The 25,730-nt window shown below is 42.1% G+C and overlaps 2 protein-coding genes and 1 pseudogene across 7 annotated transcripts; 2 read left to right on the forward strand and 1 right to left on the reverse strand.

The window, feature by feature from the left end:
* Positions 1 to 457: 457 nt before the first annotated feature.
* LOC103706132 (amine oxidase [copper-containing] gamma 2-like) lies at positions 458 to 5,281 on the forward strand. The gene is made up of 5 exons (XM_008790138.6): positions 458 to 2,270; positions 2,355 to 2,468; positions 3,896 to 4,345; positions 4,487 to 4,584; positions 4,678 to 5,281. The coding sequence occupies exons 1-5, from the start codon at positions 915 to 917 to the stop codon at positions 4,886 to 4,888; spliced, it is 2,229 nt and encodes a 742-aa protein (XP_008788360.4). The 5' UTR covers positions 458 to 914; the 3' UTR covers positions 4,889 to 5,281.
* Positions 5,282 to 12,777: 7,496 nt separating this feature from the next.
* LOC103706199 (subtilisin-like protease SBT3.9) lies at positions 12,778 to 16,729 on the forward strand (annotated as a pseudogene). The gene is made up of 10 exons (XR_015976699.2): positions 12,778 to 12,934; positions 13,015 to 13,106; positions 13,654 to 13,751; positions 13,860 to 14,021; positions 14,119 to 14,729; positions 14,826 to 14,896; positions 14,983 to 15,249; positions 15,345 to 15,468; positions 15,780 to 15,954; positions 16,042 to 16,729. The product of XR_015976699.2 is annotated as a subtilisin-like protease SBT3.9 (transcript).
* On the reverse strand, positions 13,300 to 23,736 carry LOC120105225 (ER membrane protein complex subunit 8/9 homolog). 5 transcript variants are annotated; one of them, XR_015976697.2, is made up of 7 exons: positions 23,351 to 23,736; positions 23,097 to 23,243; positions 22,934 to 22,993; positions 17,815 to 17,984; positions 17,638 to 17,686; positions 17,418 to 17,532; positions 13,300 to 16,299 (listed from the first exon to the last, which is right to left on the reverse strand). XR_015976697.2 is itself a non-coding variant. In XM_039117512.3 (6 exons), the coding sequence occupies exons 1-5, from the start codon at positions 23,558 to 23,560 to the stop codon at positions 17,656 to 17,658; spliced, it is 618 nt and encodes a 205-aa protein (XP_038973440.3). In that variant the 5' UTR covers positions 23,561 to 23,736; the 3' UTR covers positions 17,217 to 17,532; positions 17,638 to 17,655. The 5 variants fall into 5 exon arrangements, 2 of the variants coding, with proteins under 2 accessions (XP_038973440.3, XP_038973439.3); XR_015976695.2 differs by having other exon boundaries at positions 13,300 to 16,643; positions 17,418 to 17,545; XR_015976696.2 differs by lacking the exon at positions 13,300 to 16,299 and adding an exon at positions 17,100 to 17,166 and having other exon boundaries at positions 17,418 to 17,545.
* Positions 23,737 to 25,730: the final 1,994 nt, after the last annotated feature.

Consider the following 25,730-nt stretch of genomic DNA (forward strand, 5'->3'; position numbering starts at 1 on the left):
GTCATTGTAGATACCTGCGGTCGACGGGGCCTCTTCGGTTCTTGGTCGATCCTACAAGACGCCCTGAGCGGAGAGGTCTGGCCGAGGTCGGCTCGGCTTTTTGTAAGATCGAGGGTCGGAATGATACTCAACGGGATCGAGGTCTGGCTTGCTCGGTGCTGATGTCGTTTGCACTCATTTTAAGTAATTAATTCAGCCGTTCTACCGAAAAAAAAAAGAAGAAAAAGTTATACTAAAAAAGAAATTTTGGTTGGAACTGATTGAATAGCGCACACAACAACAAATCTTAAGCCACATCAAAGAGGAAATAGGACAAAAGAATCTCCCAATATCTATTCCATCAAACAATATATATGGATATAAAGCCAAACCATAAATCCACCAATGCGATAGTACAAATCTTCACCCAAGGAAAAGAAAAAAAGTTACTAGAAGACCAAAAAGCAGTGAATCCGCTAGATGGCTTTGGAGGTGGGGGATTGGGATCGAGAGGGGCCTCGACGGAGGCGAGGAGAGCTGACCGTCATCCGGAGTTTTTATTGAGACCTGACCTGTTTCTCTGGTTCGTAAACATTCCGGCGTTTCGGTCAACCTTCTCTAGCTTAGACACCAGGATTATATAGGATTTAGATCTTATCTAACGAGTTCGGAGATTGCTATGGACAATGGCCATTTTGTGTCCTGATCTAAGCTAAGATCCGAGTGACCAAGGTCTAACGCCCATAAGCTGGTGCAATCGCTGTGACTCATCACGGTCCGAATCTGAGGAGATAAACCACACCGGAGGTGAAGCGACACCAATTCGTCCCCTTCCCCCTTGTACATTTGCTTCGTCGCTCGTCATCGTCCTCAACTAATCCCTTATTAAAACCCTCCCACCATCGCACCCATCACCACAACACGAGAGCAGAGAGATGGAGTCCACCTCTCTCCTCCGCTTCCTCTTCCTCATCCTCGGCGCCCTCCTCCTCCTCCTCTTCTCGCGCTCCTGGCTCCACCTCGCCAACGCCCCCTCCGACAAGGCTGACTTCCTTGACTGCACACGCTATTCGCCTTGGTGCAACTCCAAGAACCGCATCCAATCCAAATCCCAACCTCACTTGACGGAGTCCTCCTCCCACTCCGCCACCACCACCACCACCACCCAAGACCGCGAGTCCGACGTCCCCCGCCACCCCCTCGACCCCCTCACCGTTCAGGAGATCAACGCCGCCCGCTCAATCCTCCACTCCTACCCTCCTTTCTCCTCCTCGCCCTCCTCCCTCACCATCCACTCCCTCTCCCTCGACGAGCCCCCTAAGCCCGCCGTCCTCAACTGGCGCCCCGGTGACACCCTCCCCCCGCGCTGCGCCGCCGTCACCGCCCGCTTCCGCGGCGACTCTTATGTCCTCTCCGTCGACCTCTCCTCCCGCAACGTCATCCGGCACCCCGCCCCCGCATCCGGCTTTCCCACCATGACCGTCGACGACATGACCTCCTCCGTCTGGGCCCCCCTAGCAGACCCTGCCTTCAACCGCTCCGTCCTCGCCCGAGGCGTCCGCCTCTCCGACCTCGCCTGCCTCCCCATTTCCCTCGGATGGTTCGGCGGCAAGGAGGAGGGCCGTCGCCTAATAAAGGTCCAGTGCTACTCCGCCGAGGGCACCGCCAACTTCTACATGCGCCCCATCGAGGGCCTCACCGTCCTCCTCGACATGGACACGAAAGAAGTCGTTGACATCTCCGACGTTGGCCGTGACATCCCCATCCCCAAGTCAGCCGACACCGATTACCGCTACGACGTCGTCGCGGCCCAGAGCGGGGCCCCCAAAATCCAGCCGCTGAAACCGATATCGATAGAGCAGCCGGCCGGTCCCAGCTTCGTGGTGGAGGGGGGACACGTGGTGAAGTGGGCGGGGTGGGAGTTCCATTTGAAGGCGGACGCGAGGGCCGGGCTGGTGGTATCGGCGGTCTCGGCGATGGACCCGGAGACCGGGAAGAAGAGGACGGTCATGTACAAGGGCTTCGCGTCGGAGCTGTTCGTTCCATACATGGACCCCACCGACGCCTGGTACTTCAAGACGTATATGGACGCCGGGGAGTACGGGTTCGGCCTCCAGGCGATGCCGCTGGTGCCGCTTAACGACTGTCCCCGGAACGCCTACTACATGGACGGAGTGTTCCCGGCGGCGGACGGAAGGCCGTACGTCCGGCCGAACATGGTGTGCCTCTTCGAAAGGTACGCCGGGGATATCGGGTGGCGGCACTCGGAGAGTCCCATCACCGGCATGCAGGTTAGACGATACATATATGGTTTATACTTGGTGACATTTATTGTATTAATTTTTTTAATGTTTCGGTGTTGGGGAGGTGAGCAGATACGGGAGGTAAGGCCGAAGGTGACGTTGGTGGCGAGGATGGCAGCCTCGGTGGCGAACTACGACTACATAGTGGACTGGGAGTTCCAGACGGATGGGCTCATCCGTGTCAAGGTCTGCCTGCTCCTAGAAATAATATCTTTTGTCTTCTCTATTTGTTGCTTTCAACTTCAAAATACAACTTGCGATCTGGTCATGGTCTTGGATGGGACCAGAGGGAAAAGCAGCCAGGATCCTCCGTTCGCTGCAGAATATTGTGCATCTCTAGATACTCGCCACGAGTTAGATGGTTATTAAATAATACATATACTTATAAAATATTTTATTTAATAGCCATCTATGCACAGCATTCTGCGGTGCCGTAAACGGTTTAGGCTTTAACTACATGGCTGCATCATGTCAGAAAGCTAGCTAACTATAAGCCGGTTCTTAAGCATATAATCTAGCTGTAGATGGCGTCTATAGATATGAGGTGCCGCTAACGAGAAAGCGATGTGGTTGGTCTCGATCTCCTTGTATCCTTTCTTTCTCTGCGATTCTTAGCCAGGGTCTCTGGTGCGTGATATTTCTTAGCCAGATATTTTTTTTGGTGCACGGTGGGCTTGTTTGAAGTTAACTTGGCGCTCTACAATTCATTCACGAGATTAGTGGCGCATGGTGATTGTTGTGCGTGAATATCAAGGCGCTTGATATTGATGAATGGCTAGCCACGCAAGAGATTCTCTTGTGTGGCTGGGCGTCCTTGCAATTGGTTGTGGATCTAGAAAGTTGTCCATGGCATTGATATTTTACCTCTTAAAATATCCGGTTGATAGGTGCCGTCATTTGTTGCCAATTTGTTTACATAGATCAAGACTTGTGATGTCCTCATCAAATGGGTCCTTCACGTTTTCCATCAATAAATTTCATGTCACAAACTTCAAGAATGCACGTCCCTCATTAATCAAGAATGCATATTTTGAAATAAACAAAGATGCGAATTGGTCAATGCCGCAGCAATAGGCACCTCCCTCATCCTAGTTTGCAATAATGAAGATTGTCCGTCTCACTCAATCATATAAAAAGAGTATCCAGAGTGAATGATGGTGAGAAAGGCATCCAGATTATAAAATTGATCATAAGGCTGCATGCAAATCTAAAAGATGGATGCATGGCACTGGACTCATAGACATATTTGAAGTGTTCACCACATGACAGATCCAATTCCATCCAAATCCAATCATCACCAGTGCTGCCCCATTGTCTCACCTTGACATCAGTGTGGACTAGCTCGTTACATCTTTTGTTGAATGTGGCTAGTCTCAGCTTGACATTTAGGACCTTGTTAGGCCTTGGGACACCACATCGCACAGAGGACAAGACGCTGGGGCCTAGGATGCATTTTCCTTTACTATTCCTGCACATAGCCACCGTCATCTATCTTCTTTTTATTTTGTGAAAAATATCTTCTTTACTATTCCCTTTTTATAGTTACTATTGGAACCCCAGCCACTGGTATATTTTAGGATGTTCATGCGGCCTGCTGCATTCAAATCTAACAGGTTGGGCTCAGCGGGATTCTAATGGTGAAAGGAACGCCCTACTCGCACTTGAACCAAGTTTCAGCACCAGAGGACATGCATGGCACCCTCTTGTCGGAGAACGTGATCGGCGTCATCCACGACCACTACATCACCTTCCACCTCGACATGGACGTCGACGGCGTCGAAAACTCCTTTGTTAAGGTTGATATAGCGAGGCAGGACACCGACCCCGGAGAGTCCCCTCGGACGAGCTACCTCAAGGCCACACGGCACGTCGCCAAGACGGAGAAGGACGCACAGATCAGGCTTAAGCTCTATGAACCGAAGGAGTACCACATCATCAACCCATCCAAGACCACCAAAGTTGGAAACCCGGTTGGGTACAAGGTGGTTCCGGCCGGCACCGCCGCCAGCTTGTTGGATCCTAACGATCCCCCACAGCTCAGAGGTGCTTTTACAAACAATCAGGTGAGAGACATCTTTGTCCAAACTCTAAGGAGCTAACTTGCCTTGTCATACTAGCATTTAAACATGTAAATTGAAAAAGTGATAAACAAGTAGTATCGAGTATCGTTTTCTAAATTATATTCCTTTTGTTGGGGCTTTTAGATTTGGGTGACGCCATACAACAAGAGCGAGGAATGGGCGGGGGGGCTATTTGTGTACCAGAGCAAAGGGGACGACACGCTCGCTGTCTGGTCCGAGAGGTATGGAGCCAACACTAACAGGAATTGGACGAGGGTCGAACACTTGGTTCTTCCTTCATAACGCTGAGTGTTTTCCTTTGTTCTAACTCCCAGGGACCGGCCGATAGAGAACAAGGACATTGTGGTGTGGTACACGATGGGATTTCACCACGTACCATGCCAAGAGGACTTCCCAATCATGCCCACGGTCTTCTCGAGCTTCGATCTCAAGCCTGTCAACTTCTTCGAGAGAAATCCCATCCTTCGGGTGCCGCCCAACATGGAGAAGGACCTCCCGGTTTGCACCGCGGCTGCGGCGGCCTGAAAGCGCTGCGAGCGCCAATCCGATCCCTGCGTCTTATGTGGGGCAGAAATGGGTTCCAACATTTGTATATATGAATCGAAGGAAAGAAAGCTCTGGGTTATGTGTACTGCCTTGCGAATGAAAGAAGCAACAGAGAGGTAGCCATTGGGGTATTAAATAACAAGATTATGGCATTATCCTGCTAGATTGAACTTGGGTCTGATTAGCCAACATACTTCATGTTAAAAGTACTGGAAGGAGAAGTTGTGAGTGCCATGGGAGCCATGGGCGTTGGCATGGGCTTCACGGAAGGGGAAGGGAAAAAGAGACCTTAGGTGGCAACAGCTAGGAGATGCATATATTTAGTGCCTGATGATCTGTATGGAAATTATAATAGAAGAGTCAGATTTGTCACTCATGTTGAATTTGTGATGCAATATTGGAGCAATTAGTATCTTGATTGGCAGGGCCAATCCCATATATGAGATCTAGTGCTCTAACAAAATTTTGATGCGGACCGCCGAAAATTTTTGTTCTATTATAAGTAATGCAGCTGAAAATAAAAAAAATTACTTTCTTGATTTCTAAATTCAACCTAATTGGTAACAAAAAATGCTCAAGATACATGAGACGTTCGAAAGAAGACAAAAGACAAAGTTGCTTCGCAACTTTATGGAACTTATTCATGTCATATGCTTCAATCGGCTTTCTTTTATTGATGCTGCAATGCAATTAGATGTTTCTATGTTGCTTTTAAGTCATTCATATCATGTTAGCCATCAATTGCACTTTTTATAGGATTTGAAGATATTCCATGCGGATACCAAATTCAGTTGGGAGGGATCTTCCCCTCCAATCAGTTTCTCATTGAAATGGACAATAGAAGGTGATTGTAACTTATCAGATGCCTCTAAGGCTAGGCATATATTTGATTCATATTTACTTCTGTGCCATAACAAAAGTATGGCATGTTGTATACAAGATTAAAAATTTTACTTTAGTAGTTAATACCTCTCCATATAATCTTATTTATGATTTAACGTTAACTACTATAATATTTTAGGACTGACTTACTATCACTGACAATCCACCCTACCTGCTATCCACTGTCTCTGGACATGACAGTTTTATCCCACTGCTCCCAAAGATTCCCATGAATTTAATATAAGAATTGACTCGCAGGATTGGGATTTGATTCATATTTCAGTGAAATAGATTTAATAGTAATAGAATGAAAGAGTTTTGCAAAATTGTTATTTGACTGTTTTTCATAAAACTAACTTGTTAAAAATCGATAAGTTGTGAAAACCAGATTCATCTTGTTTTTATAAATCATATTTTACACAAAAAAAAGTGCATATTTTTGATTTTTCATTTTAGAATAACTCATAGGTATCCAAATACCGTGCAAGAGTATTGCTATAAATCACCCATTTCGCTCACAGGTTCCATATGGCAGTTGGGGATTAGTACAGTAGAAGAGGCCCCCCATACCATTCAACCAATCACCAAGTTCAACATAGGAGTGATGAAATGAGCTCAATATAGGCGTGAGCCTGATCAAAATGGGCGACCTTTATCCTATATCTATTTTTTTCTGCCTAAATAATTCAATGCTAGATCTGGTTTTCAAACTAGGTTAATCTGGACAGGAGATCTTCGTCCCAACGTAATATTTCTAAAAGCTAGATGACAATATGATCCCCTTGGCCTTTTCTCTTATTATATTGTCTTGCAAGCAGAATCTCGGACGCCAATGGTCGCTACCTGGTCATATTTTTAGCACAGCCGAGACGGAGACCCATCACCCACTCTTCATGGATTGCAGCATCTATAGGCAAGAAATGGTGAAGAGCGGATTCCCATTACTTGATTGGGATAGCCATAGCGTAAGCCTCCGACTCTGGGATAAGGAAAGGAGAAAGTGGGGATTCCACGCCCATTTTGCGTGAAGGAAACAAGTAGGTGCCGGTCTTGGTTTCCAATTGCTTGAAGTTCTAATGGCTGATGACCAATGATTGATACAGACCTTCGGAAAGAAACAGAGAGGTCTATTCACGACCCGCTTGCGAGCTCGTGATAATAGTGCCGGCGCTGTTCGAGTTGGATGGATGGACACGGAGCACAAATAAAGCTTATCTTAGTTTCTGATTCTCATTGGCTAGACCAAAAAGGCCACATCAGTTTCTCTAGTGACGGTCGGCCAAGCCATGTTTCGTTGGAATCAAATTCCAATAATGCTGATATCCCAGAATAGGTTGAGTATACCTTCCGTTAATTTTTTTTATTATAAAAAAATAATTATTATTATTTATTCAGATCGGAGCCAATTGGATTTTCGGCCTAAATTTTATTTATTTTTAAACGGACTTCAGACCATGTCTATTTAAATTTTAACCTTTTTTGCTAGCTTTATAATGATATTGAGGAGAAATTTATTTTAAAAAAATAAAGCTTTATAATGATATTGTCATAATAAAAATAAAGGATATATTTTTTTTTTTGTATTCTTGATAATTGGATAATAAGTTTTCTCTATCTCTATATTAGAAAAAAAAGGACACTCGCAATATTATTTGTTGAAGTAAATGTTCACCAAATTACCAGCTAGGATAGATAGCCTTCAAAACATTTGTTGTTGTTGTTATAATATTATGAAAGCTGTTATTGTTAAATCTTGTTTTGAATGCAATTAGTATGTTGCCCAGTTTAGAAAACCGCTTATTAAGGGCCAAGTGACTTTAGAATTGATAGTGACTGCTACCGAATACTAGAGTCCCTGCTCGGCAGCTTTTGATATATTCTTCCCTCGTGAACCATTTTCAGTGGGATCAAATCTCACAAGGAAACTTTCTACCAAAAAAAAATAAAAATTCTTGCGAGCAAACTTGTCTGCTACCAAATGCTGATCCTCTTAGACGTAAGCCGGCAGTACAGACGTCGACTCTTCAGCCAGCCCAAGCCTTTTTTTTTTTTTTTTTTTTTTTTTTTTTTGCAGACGCTTTTCCCCGCGTGGAGCCACCTTGGTGGGGTGGTCCGTTTTGGATGCTGACTTGAGTCTGGTAGACTCGATTATAGATGACAGTATACATCAATTGAGTATGGTCAATCCTACGGTATTTATCGTATACGTACATGTCGCAAAGAAAGTGTGACGATATGCTGGTCTCAACCTTATTCCAGTAAGAGAGATTTGTACAAGGGCATGCTATCTGAAATAGATTAACCGTACTAGCTCAAGTTCTAGAATAAATACTAAATACAAAAGATATTAGCAGAAAATTGCGAGAAGTAAATAATAGTAAAAAAAAATCAGTAGAGAAAATAAATCAATCCAAAAGTTTCTCTCACAAATATGCCTCACAAAAGAGGCTCTCTGTATATAGAGAATTCTCTCATACTCTTCATGTAACTCTCTTTTCCTATTTATAAAAACACACAACTTCTCTCCCACTATAAGATAAAAACATCAATATCACATTCCAACTAAAAAATAAACTTAAATATATTAAGCCTAAGGCTCAACCTAACAAAAATGGACTAATACTAAAAGATAAAATATTCTAACTTGTATTGGAATAGAAAATAAAGATAGGCTAGAAATAGAATTCTAGTACAAGCAGCACAAGCAATGGACTTCCAACATGGTTAACTAGCAAGAACCAGTAAACTACTTGCATATTTCTAATTTTCTATGCTGGGCATCAATGTGATGGTTTGGAGTATAAATGGAATCTAAAACCCTAGTTAATTTTGATGAATGTTTCTATTGGGAAAATGTAATTAAAAAATAATGATGCCCCAAACTTCTTTTTCCTCTTTGTATAATTAAATGAGATGTCACTCACCAAGCAACAATAAATTCTGCATAAGCAATTACCAAGCAAATAATCAAACAATCCACAAACAAGAGGCAACACAATTTTTTTAATGTGGAAAATCTTTCGAAGTGAAGGGACAAACCACAGGACCTAGTTTAGCCAAAAACTTCCATTATTTAGAATAATTGAATTACAATAGATTCTCTTTAGTTCAACTAGAGGCTGCACAAACATCAACAAGATTAAATCTTGGCTTCCACAAAAGAAATATTCATCACCTATAATACGAATTTTAATAATAAACAACAAAATAGAGAATAGATCTTACTAAGTTTTGATATTTGAAATAATCAATAGAGAAGCCTTTGCAAAGATCCAAATTGTTCAATCTATAGCTCTCAATGCCTGGAACAACATACTGCAATTTCAGTCAAATTTGGAACTCCCCAGTACGGTAGAAGGCTATGAGTGCACAATATATGGGACGGTTTAGAATGGAATGTTTGCAGACCATCTTCATGCCTCTGATACTCTATTTAATGTTGGATCACGGTAAGGATCATCTCTCTTCTCTGCCATCTTTATAGTAGATAAATTGAGAAAACCTTCAGATTTAAATTTCTACAACTGTTCTTGTGAGGTTTATTCTGTGTTAGTGTTTCATCAAAAGTAATCTTTGGGGGTGGTCATATTATGTTTGTTATTTTTAGTGCTGGATGTGAGAGAATAATTGATTAGAAGCATGTAGGATAACATACGTGAAGGCGGATAGCTTGATCAATATGATGCATAGGACATCAAATCTATGAATGCTAGAAATGAAGAAAGAAAATGTTGGGGTCAAGACATACAAAAATGTCTAAAGATTCTAAAACAATAATAGTTTTAGTTTAGACAGTATAAGGGAATTATTAATGGGCTTCATTAGTTTAAGATCATCATATCTATGGGAAGAAAATATCGGTCTGAAATTCAACTCTTTTGATTTATAGAATAGTATACGTATGGCAAAGGATGTACTGTATAGCACATCAAACAAGTCTGGTTGGCGATGGTGCAAGTGGTAAGTAAATCGTCAAAATCCTCAGTCCAACGTACCAATGCACGCATCGAAATACATGCATGGGCATTAAAAAGGTTTCTCTCAGTCCTACCTTGCATGGTAACCGTTTCCAGCAAGCCTTCCACCAGAGAAATTTAACCCGTGGTGCCACCTTAATTTGCAGACCAAATCCATGCAAACATCTCATGATGACAAATCTGTCCGAGTGATTACATTATATTCTTTAATTCCTGAACATGCCCAGCCCACCTGAGGATTTAGATCGGCACATTGTTTTCCAGTTGAGCAAATGAATTTTTTCCTTTGATCAGCAGCATGCCTCCATAAGAATGATCTACATTCTGTCTCAACCATGCTGATGAGTCTAGGGGGAACTGGAAGATTAGACATCAAATAGAGGGGATGGATAGAAGCAATTTTTAGAGTAATTATATCCCTTCAGATCCGCATGATCAAGGCATCCTGCTTGCTGCTTGTGGGTTCGGTTTTGTTGGCTCTCTAGTTTGGTTGGAAGTTCTGCATCATTTGGTTTTTCGGCCTTTTTGTTTTCTGGTCTTGGGTTTATTTTGTGGAGACAGTGATGAAGATCTTGCAGCATTGTGACGTGACATGGGACCTTTCAAGAATTATAAGCGTCAGCAGTTAGCGATGCAAGATTGTATACAATATCCTTTCAAGAATTGGGAGTCTGTTTTAGCCTTCAGTTGATGAAGGGTGGTTAGAATGTCTTTTCTCTGGTATATATGATCCCTTACCATCTAGGCCTTCCTTCTATAATGATGGTAAAAAGTCTGGCATAATCCTGCAGATGAGATTCTTGTTGTTGGAGCTGTCAGTTATTAGATGTAATCCTTCATGCTTCTTGATAAACAAACTTAGATATGAATTAGAAGCAACATATCCACAAAATTGTAAATATCGAGCAATTTTACCGTACCAAGCTCTTGGAGCTTGTTTTAGCCCACAAAGAGCTTTCTTGAGCGTATACACAAAATTTGGATGAGTGCTAAAACATAACCAAATGGCTGGTCCATATAAATATCCTTATTAAGCTCTCCATATAGGAAAGTATTTTTCACATCAACTTGCCATAATTTCCAACCATAGCAAGTTGCTAAAGCTAACACAACACAAACTGAGATCATCGTAGCCACGGGACTAAAAGTCTTTCATAATCTTCTCCATTTGTTTGAGAAAATCCACGAGTAACCAGCGTTGCTTTGAATATGTTCGCACTTTCTTCAACTTTTCTTTTTATCTGTACACCCATTTACATGAAACAGGTTGCACATCCTTGGGTTTAGGCATGAGGTCCCAAGTTTCATTTTTCATAGGAGCATTCATCTCTTTATCCATGGCACGCTTCCACTCCTTGATATCTTTAGCTTCATCATAATAAGGGGGTTCTCTCATCATCAATTGGATTGGCAAAGAAACAAGAATAAGTACTCACAAAATTTTTATCTCGATAACGGGTAGGTTTGACAATTATTCTCCTTAGTTGTCGATTACTAGCCACCAATTCATCACTTCCTCCTTGTTGTCCATTACTTTGGTGAGAACTTGAGCTCCCTATTTCTCTTTGCTCTCCTAATGATGATTGAGGAGAAGAGTCATGTGGTGTTTTTGATCTGATCGAAGAGAAATTTTCTTTTTTTTCAACCTGCACAACTCGAATCTCTCAAAAATTTCCAAAGATGGTTGTTGAGCCCATTCTTAGATTGACATAATATAAGAAATATATTCTGGTTTCAAGCCATGAACAATATGATGCTTTAATCGTACTTCAGAAATTGGTTCTTCCGGATCTAAAATAGAAATTTCTGAACACAAATTTTTAATAAAGATTTGAGCAATTGAGAGATCACCTTGCGTTGTCTCGTTCTCTAATATTTGCAGCCGAGCCACATCCTTTTTGTTGAACTCAAGGGTCTGCCATATTTCACTTGCCGAATTGCACCATATAATATGATCAAACAAATCATGAGAAATAGATCGCTTCTAGACAGATTCATCCTTTGCTTTTATCTGCTTCCATCGCCTGAGAGCTTCAACATTCTGTACATTATTTCTGGAGCTACTGTATCAACTCCACCCACAACCTCCCACAAGTTTTCACCCACAAGATAAGATTCCATACATATTCTCCATACTCTATAATTGGACTGGTTTAGCAATTCTACACCAAGTCTACTAATATGACCACTCAAATCCATCTTAGAGCACCAACTGATTTTCTTCACCAAGGGGTCTTGTCACATACCAGCTACCGTCCTTATAGTTTTGATACCATATAAAAAATGATAGTGCAACCGAAGTCACACTAGCCCAAGACCGCCGGCCATAACATGAAAAAAAAAGCAAGCTGCACACAGAGACCTCCAAAGATAAATAAGAGTGAACAATTAATTGAAGAACTCAATTCAAAAATGGAGAATAATCAACTTGTGGTTCTATTTCCCAAGTACAACTATTTCCTAAATACAACAGATGGAAGGTATTTTATAGACTTTATGGAAACTTCTAGTACATGCAATCAAATTAATTATATGTAATTATAATTGCATAGAAAAATAAACAAATATTATAGAAAGATATAAAGATGGATAAGTACATAAATATATATTAATAATTCTTACATGAATCTAGATTAATTATGTATCTAGACTATTGAAAAAAAAATCAACTTTACTGATTTCAACAGTACCCTCATCCGGAGGGCAGCCGATAAGGACTGTTTGCATAGCAAAAGCTAAGAGACCGCGTTCTCACTAATATCTAGCGAAGCGACGAGATTGGCAAAAGCGGTCATCTTCTCCCTGATAGAAGCCTTGCACCGACCTCTGAAGAAAGTTGTGTCCTTGGACCGTGCCGTCGAGAACAAGGAACAGGTCCAGTAGTCCCGCTACGTAGAGATAAAAAATTCACGTGGTGGACGAGAGTTGAAGAGACTAGATCATCTTCATCGTACAATTTCTTATCAGTGTGAATGCACAAAAAATTAACTGTTTATCTTTCAGCTGCCAGCTGACATTTGAGTATAAATAGGACTTCAGGGTGACCCAATCTACTGCATAACCAAAGATGGGATCCCAACTTCCACATCCCTCGCTGCTCCTTGTTGTATTCTTTGTTCTGCCTTGCTTCCAAATGGTGGCGTCTGGAACAGAGGAATCAACAAAGGTTAATTCTTGCATTCTTGTTGCTAAACACGAAGGGACTAGGGAGTTTATTCTCTAACATTCCCTTCTTTGGGATTTCAGTTGTACATAGTGTACATGGGGGAGAAGCAACACGAAGATCCAAACTTGGTCACTGCATCACACCACGAAATGCTCACTTCACTCCTTGGAAGGCAAGTTACTCCCTTTTCTTGGTGCTGCCGAATGGCCTAAGTGGTTCATCAGCAGGTCAAGTAATTTTGGTAGAAAAAGGCTCATTCATTAGTAAGCGAGCCGAGAATGGGTTTTGCCCAGCTCATTCCTGTCCAGTTTATCAACTCAAAAAATAACAATAATAAAAATAAATAAAAACATGAATAAAATAAATACATGAAACTTATTTTTTATTTTTATTTAATTGTATTAAGACTGCTCTTTCCAATCAAGCCAAAATATACATAAGAACACCTAGGAGGACTTGGGGCGCTCTCTTCAAATTCCTTGGACTAGCCGTTCCTTGGGCGGCCTGATCAGTTGAGCTCAAAATGAAACGAGCTGGTTCCAGCCTTTGGTTGATTGTAATATATATATACCGACCGAGCTTGAGTCTGGCCTAGCTTGCTCTTCTCATTTCCATCACCTATATATTCGTGCTATCCCAATTTCGGTGATATTTTTCTTTCTTTCATCCAAACCTTTCAATTAAAACATTACTGACTTAATCCATTATTGGTGCTTCAGCAAGGAGGAAGCTCTAGATTCAATCGTCTACAGCTATAAGCATGGATTTTCAGGCTTCGCAGCTAGGCTCACGAAGCCTCAAGCAAAGAAAATTTCAGGTTCTGTATGCTCAATACCGATCCTCGAGTAGAAATCCAGGCGTCAATGTGAATAACTTTTCAAGTCAAAATGATAGGCAAGCTATTAATAAATTTTGATTCATGTAGACTTTTCCGAGGTACTCAGTGTGACGCCAAACCGCAAGCATCGTGTTCACACAACTAGAAGCTGGGATTTTCTCGGCCTAAATTACTACCAACCTGCAGCCACAGGATTCCTTCAAAAGGCTAATTACGGCCAAGGTGTCATTATTGGAGTCATCGATAGCGGTCAGTCCGGCTTCTTCTAGATTTTTACCTATTCTCCCATGATAATTCCACTATATATCACCTGACGATGGCAAATGACGTAATTTCTTACCTTCAGGTATATGGCCAGAATCCAAAAGCTTCAACGACCACGGATTTGGCCCCTTGCCATCCCGATGGAAAGGCACATGTCAGGCGGGAGTACTGTTTGATCCTAAGAAGCACTGCAATAAGAAGTTAATCGGAGCCCGATGGTATATCGGCGGGGTCGATGGGGAGGACCTCGATGGAGAATACATGTCTCCACGAGACCATGACGGCCATGGAACACACACCGCCTCCACTGCCGCTGGTGTACTTGTAGAGAACGTGAGCTTCCATGGCCTGGCAGCTGGGGCAGCGCGAGGAGGAGCTCCTCGTGCTTGGGTGGCAATCTACAAGGCGTGCTGGCGTGGCCTCTGCAGCGACGCGGATGTCCTCGCGGCGATAGATGATGCCATCCATGATGGCGTTGACGTCCTATCTTTGTCGCTTGGTAAGTCTTTAGAGGTGCCCGGAACTTTACACGCCGTCGCCAGGGGGATAACCGTTGTCTTCTCCGGCGGAAACGACGGCCCAGCGTTCCAGACCGTCGAGAACTCATCTCCATGGGTTATAACGGTCGCTGCAAGCACGATCGACCGCTCTTTCCCTACGGTCGTCACCCTTGGAAATAATCGGAAATTTGTGGTAACACGATAGCTGCAGTCGCACCGCCCTAATTAGCATAACATTTCTTAAAAAAAGAAAAAAGAAGAAGAATCATGTATCTGTGTATCTTGGCAGGGTCAATCCAGGTATTATGAGACCAAGAAAGATGACGACAAGTTTACGGAATTAGTGGTGCCCTCCAGAAGGTAAGAGAATGACCTATCTGGTCCTCCGTACTGACATATTATTTATTTTTCTCGAGACTGAGTAGGGGGCGTTTGATAATTTGCAGCTGCGATGCTGACGCTATAAATGCCACTGATGTCAGGGGGAAGATTGTGCTGTGCTACGCTCTTGGATCGGCGTCCAATTTCCCGTCGCCGTCGAGTATAATCGCTGCAGTTTTGAGCGTGAGGGAAGGTGGGGGCAAGGGTATCATTCTCGGCATGTAAACTACCAATCTGCTAGATTTTTTCGCGCAATTGGAAGGATTCCCTGGCGCTGCTGTGGACTATGAAATTGCATTCCGGATGATCGAATATTGCGATAAAGCTGAGAGGTGGGTATTTCTTCCTCTTAGCCTTTCATGAGAAGCTATCCCAACATCAAAACGGGAAACTGATCTTCTGCTTCAACAACTGATTTGCTGGATAGCAAAAATATGCCCCCATTGGTGAAGATTTCTCCAACTCGCTCCACCACAGGAAATGTTGTTGCGCCGAAGGTCGCAGCTTTCTCATCGAGAGGGCCCAGTCCAACATTTCCTGAAGTGCTCAAGGTATTTGAGTTCATGAAACCTAACCATTCCCTATCATGCATAATGACCTATGTCAACTGACAACACTGACGGTGATTTGCTTGAAGTTTTCGAAAGCAAGTATATTTAGGCAGCATTTAGAGCTAATGATTCAGAATGGAACCCTGAAAATAGGTAGATGTCTGACAATAATGTTCGGGGATGGAACTACTCTAGACAAAGCTTTGATTCCAAAGTTTAAGATTTTCTTATAGAAAAGCCATCAAAGCATATCTAAAATTTCCAATTGGACATTCTTCTGAAAAAAAAATGACCTTTGGAAATTTGGACAGCCTGATATTGCTGCCCCAGGAGCCACCATTCTAGCAGCAGTAGTGAAGAACAAGTACGAATTCGACTCGGGTACCTCGATGGCATGCCCACACGTGTCCGGAGTGGTAGCATTGCTCAAATCTCTACATCCGAATTGGTCTCCTGCAGCTATTAAATCAGCTCTAGTCACAACTGGTACAGAATTGCATTTCCAACTTATTCTTTGTTTGATCTTTTCTCGTATGATGTATTAACTTTACTTGCACCTGACACTGCTTGAAGCATCGGTGACTACTGAATATGGAATGCCGATAACGGCGGAGGGATCGGTGAGAAAAGTTGCTGACCCTTTCGACTTTGGCGGAGGACACATAAACCCAAACAGAGCCGCTGATCCTGGGCTTATCTATGACATCAATCCAAAAGATTATCTTAAATTCTTCGATTGCAGTCTTAGTCGATCTGAAGGTTGCAATGCGACAGGAGGACCTTGGTATCATTTGAATCTGCCCTCAATTGCCATTCCTGATCTCAAGACATCTGCGGCGACATGGAGAACTGTTACAAATGTTGGTCAAGTTAATGCACGCTATACGGCAGTCATTGAATCTCCTCCAGGTGTAAAGATGGTTGCGGAACCTTCTTCCCTTATTTTCCATGCAACTACAAAGATGCAAACTTTCAAGGTAATTTTCACATCAACTCGCAAGATACAAGGGGACTATACATTTGGAAGCTTAACTTGGAGTGATGGAGGAAGCCACTCCGTGAGGATTCCCATAGCAGTTCGAATCATAATTGACGACTTCTATGCAGATACTGCATAAAATCATTTCCGAAGCTGTCCGTATTGCAGGCCCCACTTGCCTTTTTAAGTATGTTATCTGCAATAAATATCATGCCAGCTCTTACCATGATCGTGTCTTTTGCATGACAAATGAAATAAATGGCAAGCTAGAATTTGATGCTCTATGATCTTCGCACAATCTCGATTCATTTCAGCTCGATTTATGGTTATTAAATATGTTAAAGTAGGCACTACATTTATTGGCTTAATAGAAAATTGGGCATACCACGCTCAAACATATGATGAAGAAACCAACTTGTCTCAAAAAACCTTTTTTTTTTTTTCGGGGAAAAGGACTTGCGCGAATTTGAGCCTAGAGCCTGATCAAGACAAGCTTGATCACAACCTGAAGCTTGATAAATCTTGATTGGACTGGAGTCAGCAGATTCATGCAAATGCATAGATGCGTACAAACCAAGATCTATGCAGGACCGCTGTGCTAGAAAAAAGCCAGCATTGTACATCGGACCAGGCAAAACTACCGATCCCAAAATTTGTGAACCATGTGGGCTTCTTTCCAGCGACACAGAGGCCGACATGGAGATGCTTTTACATTGATCCTACAGCAAATAAAAGCTACCTAATAACCTTCAACTGACTGCAAGCCACATTGGGAAAACAAGAATTTAAATACTTAGAACCATAAATATGATACAAAATTCTGACGATGGCATAAGGCCAATAAAATCCCCAGGCTTCTATATATTAAACTGGAAACAACTGGAACTAGAGAGATTACATAAACAAGACTGCGAACATATCTAAAATTGTATTACTTGAAGCAAGTTAAAACCAAAAGAAGAGAGAGGACCTGCAAACTATCTGTTCTTTTAAACGACAGGATAGAAATTCTCTTCTGCTTGATGTTTTGAAGCAATCAAAAGCTTACTTGTTCCAATCAAAGCACTCCAATCCACTTTACGAGGCTGGTACAATAGCCTAACATTTTGAATGCTTTCAATTGCAGTGCAAGAAAAATTCAATCAGAAAAATGACAGATATTGACTAAATAAGCCCAGTAATGACGTTACCAGCAAGTAGCGAACAAATTACTGGAAGAGATCAGGATTCAGCCAATCTCTGCAGTCAAAAAAAAAAAAAAAGATTAAAGAAAGAACTCGAGTCTCGAATATGCACCTGTAGCAATATGTACAGAATGATTCATGAAAATAGTGAAAGATATTACATCATAATCAACAAGAGCTTACTTGCTAATGTCATCAAGATGATCATCAAAATCGACTACGTCTTGCCATTTCTCAGAAGAAATATAATCCAACAATACAATGTTGGCTGAGGGCTCTTTTATAGTAAGCAGCTGACTGCTACCATCTGATCCAGCTTGCCGCCAGCTTTTTGATGAATCCCTTGTGTACAGCTGCACAGTAGATGAGCAAGATAAGAAAGCACAAAGGCACTTACTGCAAACAAACAATGTAGCATAAACCACTCATTTAGATGAAGTAGACACTCAAAACCAAAAACACTGGCTACCTATAGACTAACTGTAGATAACAAGCTCCAAGAATGGAATAAAATCAGAAACCTTAGCCTTTGCACCATCTCAAATTAGAGGCATATGTTTCAATTTCACTTCCAAGAATTCTTGTCTTGACCTAGTAATCATCATCTTTTGTTTTTTTTTTGAGAGATTAAACCACTGAAAATATTAATTATATATTGGCTGAAACTAAGGTGGTATAAGTAGAAAATGGGCACAAAATTGCACATCTACAGCCGCAAAAAAGAAAACAAGACTATCAAAGAAGCATGATACTAAATTCAAACTAGGAAGACGTGAATGTGGAGAGAACTTCAAGCAACAATATTGAGACTCTGCATAAAGAGTATACATACCATTTGCAAATCATTACAAGGTCATACAGCAACTAAAGTAAAACCTTCCAAGTCTTCACTCTATGAACTATTCCTCGAGCAATAATGACCGGTTTTTGCCCATGCTTTCTATGGAAGAAAACTTTTGAGTTGATCCAATCTGATGCTCCCTTAGTAGGCAGAATAGGCTCCAAACAGGATGTTATAACAACATGATGATGGAAGCAAATTCTACACAAGAATATGAAATATCATTTCTCAGGAAAGCTAATATGAAACTTTACAGATCTACATGTGTATGTATGGATTTTTTCAGAGGGAACCAGAGAGGGGCTTGAAGAACCCAATTAAGTGTGTATGTGTGGATATTGTTTACCCTAAAATTTAACAGAGGGCCATGTGTCCTATGACAGTGTTTATTTCATGCAAGATCTGGTGCACGTAAGGAGCACATGATGAAGGCAGTTTGATCAAGGGTAGCAGTTGTAGATCAAGACAGTTACAAGAACCCCTAGAATTATCTGCCCAAGGTGCTTTCAGGCAGTTCCATATAATGTCAATCATTTTAAAGGAAAAGGAATGAATTGTTTTCTCTCGTTCGCATTCACAAAATTAAAGCAGAACTAGCGACACGAAGCATCACTAGGATGTAGTCTGTGTACGTTAGAATTAGGAATCTTGTCTTCCTCAATAATGTCCAACCTGCCCTGGAGCTTTTGTAGATCAATGGTGTACCCAATCCATCCTCTAGTTCAAACAGAGACTTGCAATCCAATTAATCAAATCAAGTTTCTCATTTCATATCTGTTTAATTTGCTTTTATTTCCTTTTTTTCTTCTTTTTTCCTTTATGCTTCCATCAAAAATTTTAAGTCTTTGTTGCCAAGGTGCTAAACCCATATCATCCGATTGACCCCAACCCTTTGGTATGATCTGCTCAATCTAGCACATGCAAGCAGCCTCCTTGGCTAAAGAGAAGCCGAATTGCTGGGTGGTGGTGAATTGCCAACGAGGAAGGCGGAGGGGTGACGGAGGGAGCAGAGGATGTGGTGAACATTGGCTTGCTCTTAGATGTTTAAAGAAAGTAAAAATGACAAGGGAGCACAATTGAAGTCTTTCTCAGAAGTAATAAAGGCATTATGGCCTTACTCAAACATGGTTGTTGACGGTGTCAATAGGGAAATGGACAGAAGCATAGGTTCAGAACAGAAAGTTCATTTCGTCGGCCAATCTGAGACTTTTTAAAATCAACAGGGGCGAAGTCTAACTGGGGCAAAGTAGAGAGGAGCAAAGTGTATAGTTCCCAAAAAATGCTACCTCAAAAATTTAAAAATTCTCCTATTTTTATTTTATATGTTGGTTTTACTTTTACATATATTAGATCCTGTGAGAAGGCCTGCGAGATGCAAAAAATGTAAAAAGTATCAAGCAGAAGAGATCAAAGCCCATTCATAATCACCCATTATGGCTACCAAAACTTGTTAGAGATCATAAGACAGTTTCAATGGCTACTAAACTATTATTTGGTTTGCTGAAAAAATTCATAAATCACTAGAAAAGAATTATCTCTTTAATCCCTCTTATGGCAGCAGCGCTTCTGCCGCAACAGCATGAGAAACGGCATTTACCCTAAATAGGTCTACATAAGTAGGTATCCATGTCATCACAAAATACCTCTAATAGCCTCATGGATGTGAGGCATAGGATTGCAAACAAGCCCGTTAAAGTCTAGTCAAGGTTTGAGCCAACCTAGACCTTTGACAAGACAACCCAGCCTGTATCAAGCACCCTATTTGACTTAACTAAATAGCAAACAGGTTTTGTTTTAGGAGGAAAAAGCATTGGGGTTGGCACTTCTCTAGTGGTAATGGCTAGCCAGGATGGGAAAAAGTAAGGGGCAACTAGCAAGGGGCAAAGAAGTCTAGTGCTGGCAGCGGAGGGTGAGAGGATTTCAGTGAGTCTTGGATCAGGATGCTAGAGTTAAGGTTCAGCTAACAGCAGCAAGAGGCAATGTGGGGTAAGTATGGAACAATGATGACAAGAGCAAGATATAAGGTGGGGGAGTAGCAAGAGCAAGGAGAAGGATAGGAGAGAGGACTAGGGAGAAAGGGACTGAGGGAAAGGACCAACAAGATGGCTTGTGGCTGTTGATGCTAGATGACCAAGTGCTAGCGGACATCAATAAGGCACATGGATGGGGTTAGGATTCTACCTAGTGAGAATCAAAACCTATGTGGATTCAGAGAAATGGAGAGAAGAGAAAGTAAAGAGAGATCGAATTTCTCTCGTTTGATTAGGAAAATAAGGGACAAGTACAGAGAAAGTAAGAGACATAGGGAGAAATCATTTCTCATCAAAACCATAATTTGTTTTCTCCGAAAGTGGAAAGATTTCGTACAAAAGAAGCCAAATGCTCAAAATAAGTTCTTTATTCCTTTTTTGTCCCCGAAGCAGAAAGTCCAAATATTTTTTCCTTTTCTCTCCAATACATCCAAACAAGAGGAGAGAATTGTTCTCTTGTCTCTTTTCTTCTCTTCTCTTCTCTGTTCCCTTTTCTCTTCTCTCCATTGTATCCATATAGAGCGGGCAAGAAACACAAACTAGGTCGCCATACCATCTCCACTCTCTACTATTACATACCAAAACAATCCGATGGTCTAAAAATACTTTCTCATGCATGTATCTATTTATGTATATAAGGGTCTTGTCAAACATAATCAGGTCAGATCGACCTAAACCTGAAGCTGACCTAAGTTTCAAGTCAGGTAACTAGGTTTGCCTTAGGTAACAATTGGGTAATTGAGTTAAAAGATCAAGGTAAACCAGGTTAACTGAGTCAGGTTTCCCAAGACCTGACCCACTGACAGCCCTAGTGAGGCTCCAACGTATTAGGCTTGGACCTCTGGTGCATTTAGGAAACAAGGTTCTATAGCAAGTTGTAGCGTGGTAAATCGAATAAATTTGCATTAGCTTGTAATATGCATATAGTTCGTGAATTCTGCACTAAAGGCTTCACCACAATTTCTTATAGATGAATCCTATTAGGAGAAAATGATAGTTAAAACCAATAACCTCAGTCGATGCATCGATTTATTTTTCCCAAATGTTATTGATATATACTTTGAATCATGTGGGAATCGATAGAGATTATTACTCTTTTTCTGATTCCATGTCAACACTATGACTCAAATTTTGTTTTTTATGTTTGAAATCCCTTTTTTCTCTTTGGGATGAACATGTCTGTTGTCATGGTGGATTCCTCCCTTGGGTGCCTCCAAAGAGGAATGTCTCAGTTTATTAGGGTATTTTTCCAGAAAGACATGTCCTTCAATTTGCTGGTTGCATCAAATGGCAGACCCAATCAATATAGGACACATCCAAGAGTCAACAAAATTATGCCCACCTTAAGATACATCCTGTTAAGTTAGCTGAAGGGTGAATCTGAATCAATCCCTTAGCTCAAATGCAAAGGAAAAGGACCAAAAACCTTGAAATATGGGGATGAAATTACAAGAAATTCGAGAAATCTCTTCCTTGTGAAAAAGTTAGATATGATAAATAACTCGACCATAGAACACATCCTCCCTCAAATCCAAGAACTCTTACTCTCTTGCTATTATTAGGATGTATAGGAGTAAACAAACCACGACCTATTTATAAACACTAGAGGTGTGAGTGGATGTTAAAGGGTAAGAGTTGCATCCTCCATCAAATGTACTTGAAGCTTAGGTTTAGATGCATCCCATCATTAATATGAGTGATGCTTGGATGCAAGCACAAAATACCAGAACAAAGGATATGTCTTTTGAGATAAAGAATAAAACAAATTAAGACACCCCAAGGGAGAAGAAATCAGTACATGAACAGATACATATCTCTTTGGGGAAAAAAAAGATCTAAAACAATAAACAGATGAATGTTGGTAACAATTAAAATATAAGAACAGAAAATAAGTAAAGGTTCCAATAATCTCTGGGTTGAGTTACTTGTTTGAGGTATCTTATGGGCTATCAGAAGATCAAATTGTTTTTACTTCAATATAAACTTTGTGAATGTACAATGTCAACAGCTGCAGCTGCTTTCTACAGAAATTTTATGAAAACCTTCTTCAATTATTTGCCTTTCCCCTATTCTTGTTGTTCAGGTTTATCTCTTTTGCCTCAAAATCTGAAAATTTATCAAATGAACTTTTATTGACGGCTTGAAAGAAGTTCTTGCTTTGCCGGGGCAAGGAGCATCCATAGAGGAGCCAACCTTGAGTTCCTCCATGACTAACCATACAACCGAAGGCAAGCACAAGAACTTATTCCCCTATCCTATGCACAAGAAACTTCCAAGAATATTATTTAGAGAGAAAAAAATAAAATCGATCCAGTCCCGAATCCAGTTTCTACACAGAATCTTTGATCTTTCGATGTTTCTTCCTCCAAGAAAGATCACAAAGAGAAATAAAAGATATAGAGAAAAAAAAAAAGAAGAGGACTACCATTACCTGCACTGCAAGATCCCGCCCTTTCCCTTTCAGCAACTCTTCCAGCCTCTTATTCTCCAACTGGTGCAACAAAACACCAATAAAGAAGATGAAATAAACAAAACCAAACAATTCCTGAAACGCATAAAGAATTGAGAGAATGAAAAAAAAGCGAAAGCCCCACCAAAAGCAAGGCGGCACGGGGAAAGTATCTGAAAATATGATCGCCGATCTTCTTGGCAGCGTTCCCAAGCTCGGCGTCATCGTACCTCTCGTTCGCGTGGTAGTAGCCCACCACACTCAAACCCTCAGCCCCGAAGTGTTCTTCTACCTATACATAAGAAAGAAAACCCTAACCTAATAAGTTACAATTCGTAGACGAAAACGAGAGAGAGAGAGAGAGAGAGAGAGAGAGAGAGAGAGAGAGAGAGTGGGAACCTGGATGAGGGCAAGCTCGAGGGAGGGGAGGAGGCCGATCTGGGAATGGGTAAGGGGAATGGCATCGGCGATCTGGACGGTGGAGGCATCGGCGTCGGAAAGGCGGCCGACGAGGAGGCCGCCGACGGGATAGCAGCGGTGCTTGAGGGCATGGAGGACCAGCTTTATGTACGCAGGCTGCGCTACTCTGTAACGGCACTCCGCCCCCATACCTCTCCGGTCGCTCGTTCGAACTGGGGCCGGCACCTCTCTCCTCCGGTAAGCGGGGTAAGCGCCGCCTGGATCTTTAAGTACCGGTCGAAACAATGTCAAGCCTTAAGCCAGAGTAAAAACTGCGGCTGCGAGCGATTTTAAGCACCGCACTTCTAGTTAACCTATTAGTTTATATGGCGGCCGTGCGGCGCCTGGTATGCCTTTTTTATTATTATTTTTTTATAGAAAAAATAAGTTGTTTTTTTTCATCAACCAAATCTTAGTTAAATTTATAATTATAATTTTAATATCACCGATAAATTAATTGACATAAAAATCTCATGTAGAAGAGTTACATAATTGATGTGCAACGTTTACTAATAACATGAATGAACTTATAAATATGTGTTGTTAGCCAATGGAGCGATAGACTAGTTGTGTTTGTAATTTCTGTTGGCGAACAACCTTCTATATATTATAGGTATAACATTTTGTGTGAGATTTTTGTTATCTTAGCATTGCTAAATAAACAAAGTATGCCTTAGCAAAAGAAACCCAGTCGGATCATTCATCATAATAGCACCTGGAGGATGAAATAGAATTGTGAAAGGGTATAGCATTACGCTTGGTGCTAGTTTCTCGATGATATTAATTAAATTTTGAATGTTCATGGGGAAGGTAAAACATTGATGAACATGGATGTGTTGTTTTTCTCCTGGTCAAGAATAAGAAAACGTTGTTTATCTTCCTCTTCTTGCAAACTAGAATGTATAGGTTTGGCAATTCAGGCATGCTTTAGGGAATGATGAGAGCAGATGATATAGAGAATTTTTTTTTAAAAAAAAGCATTTATTAGGTATATAAGAATACCAATACGTAAGACTAAGTATGTAATTTATGACGACCCCTGTGATGATCTGGATCAAACAATAGTGGAGTTTGTGCTAATGACTGAAACTCATGCAATATTTGATTTATATATATATATATATATATATATATATATATATATATATATATATATATATATATATATATATATATATAGAAAATATGCAGGATATAAGGAAAACCGGCATAATGGAAATTCAAGTTACTAATATATAACACCTAGTGACTGTATCAACTGAATCTCTTGACACATTATTTGATTAAAGTATCATTTGGATATTGTTACGGGGGAATTTAGCCACCATGCCCCACGTGACCGGCACGCGCGCCCAGGAAGACTACGGCAGTCCCTTGATCCAGCAATCCGACCCCGAGTCGGATATCTTCGGCTCCGCAGCCCGACCCCGAGTCGGCTGCCCCTTGATCCAGCAATCCGACCCCGAGTCGGATATCTTCGGCTCCGCAGCCCGACCCCGAGTCGGCTGCCCCCTGATCCAGTCATCCGACCCCGAGTCGGCAATCTCCCGACAACGACAGGCTGTTCCCCTGAGGCACACCACGGCCCCCTGCTCCACTACTCCCTGCAACGATCGCATCCGGCGCTGCTCCACGATCCCCTGCAACAGCCGTACAAAGCGGAGCCCCACTATGCCCTGTCATGGCCGTACCCAGCGCTGCCCCACGACGCCCTATAACGGCCATGCCAGTGGCAACTCCATCGTGCCACACGATGACCAACCCCCCAGAAAGACCCCCCAGCCTGGTATATATGCGGCTGGGGGGGGAGAAGGGGGAGGGTAAGCAAAGGTTTTCCAGAGTATTCTCTTACCTGCTGCTGCTATCTCTCCTTCTCCTTCAATCTTCTCTGACTTGATCGTCGGAGGGCCCCCACTACCCCAGTGGTGGTGCGAGGCTTGCTTGCAGGTTTCCTGGTGGAAGGTGGAGCGCAATCAACCCAACTCCAACGGAACCCCGTTCACACCGCTGTGCCAATCGTTCTCGGTTTGGACCACCAGCAACAGTTGGCGCTAGAGGAAGGGACCGGATCTCAGAGCGATCGTAATGGCACGGCGAGGTGGTCGTGGAGCTTCCAATGCTTCCGGTCGCGGGGCCTCTCGCGCCACTGGCCGAGAGGCCGCTGCATCCCCAACACGCTCTCAGCAACACTCCACCGCCCCACCGCCCATTCAGATGGTTGAGGCCGCCCAATTCGACCAGCTAACCCAGCAGGTTCGCACCCTCGCGGAGGCGGTGCAGAATCTGCAGGGTGCGATGTCCCGGGCGCCGCAGCAGGCTC

The sequence above is a fragment of the Phoenix dactylifera genome, chromosome 3 (assembly GCF_051530095.1).
Source record: "Phoenix dactylifera cultivar Ajwa chromosome 3, Ajwa_hap1_PhDact_Kaust_v1.1, whole genome shotgun sequence".
In the NCBI taxonomy this organism is placed as follows: Eukaryota; Viridiplantae; Streptophyta; class Magnoliopsida; order Arecales; family Arecaceae; genus Phoenix; species Phoenix dactylifera.

What these genes read in the sequence shown, in the direction of transcription:
- LOC103706132 (XM_008790138.6), top strand. Translation starts at nt 915, where the DNA reads ATGGAGTCCACCTCTCTCCTCCGCTTCCTCTTCCTCATCCTCGGCGCC. An exon ending in GTGCTTTTACAAACAATCAG is followed by an intron (nt 4,346 to 4,486) that starts GTGAGAGACATC and finishes TGGGGCTTTTAG; the next exon opens with ATTTGGGTGACGCCATACAA. An exon ending in CTCGCTGTCTGGTCCGAGAG is followed by an intron (nt 4,585 to 4,677) that starts GTATGGAGCCAA and finishes TCTAACTCCCAG; the next exon opens with GGACCGGCCGATAGAGAACA.
- LOC120105225 (XM_039117512.3), bottom strand. Translation starts at nt 23,560, where the DNA reads ATGGGGGCGGAGTGCCGTTACAGAGTAGCGCAGCCTGCGTACATAAAG. An exon ending in TCGAGCTTGCCCTCATCCAG is followed by an intron (nt 23,244 to 23,350) that starts GTTCCCACTCTC and finishes TCTTATGTATAG; the next exon opens with GTAGAAGAACACTTCGGGGC. An exon ending in CCCGTGCCGCCTTGCTTTTG is followed by an intron (nt 22,994 to 23,096) that starts GTGGGGCTTTCG and finishes TTGTTGCACCAG; the next exon opens with TTGGAGAATAAGAGGCTGGA.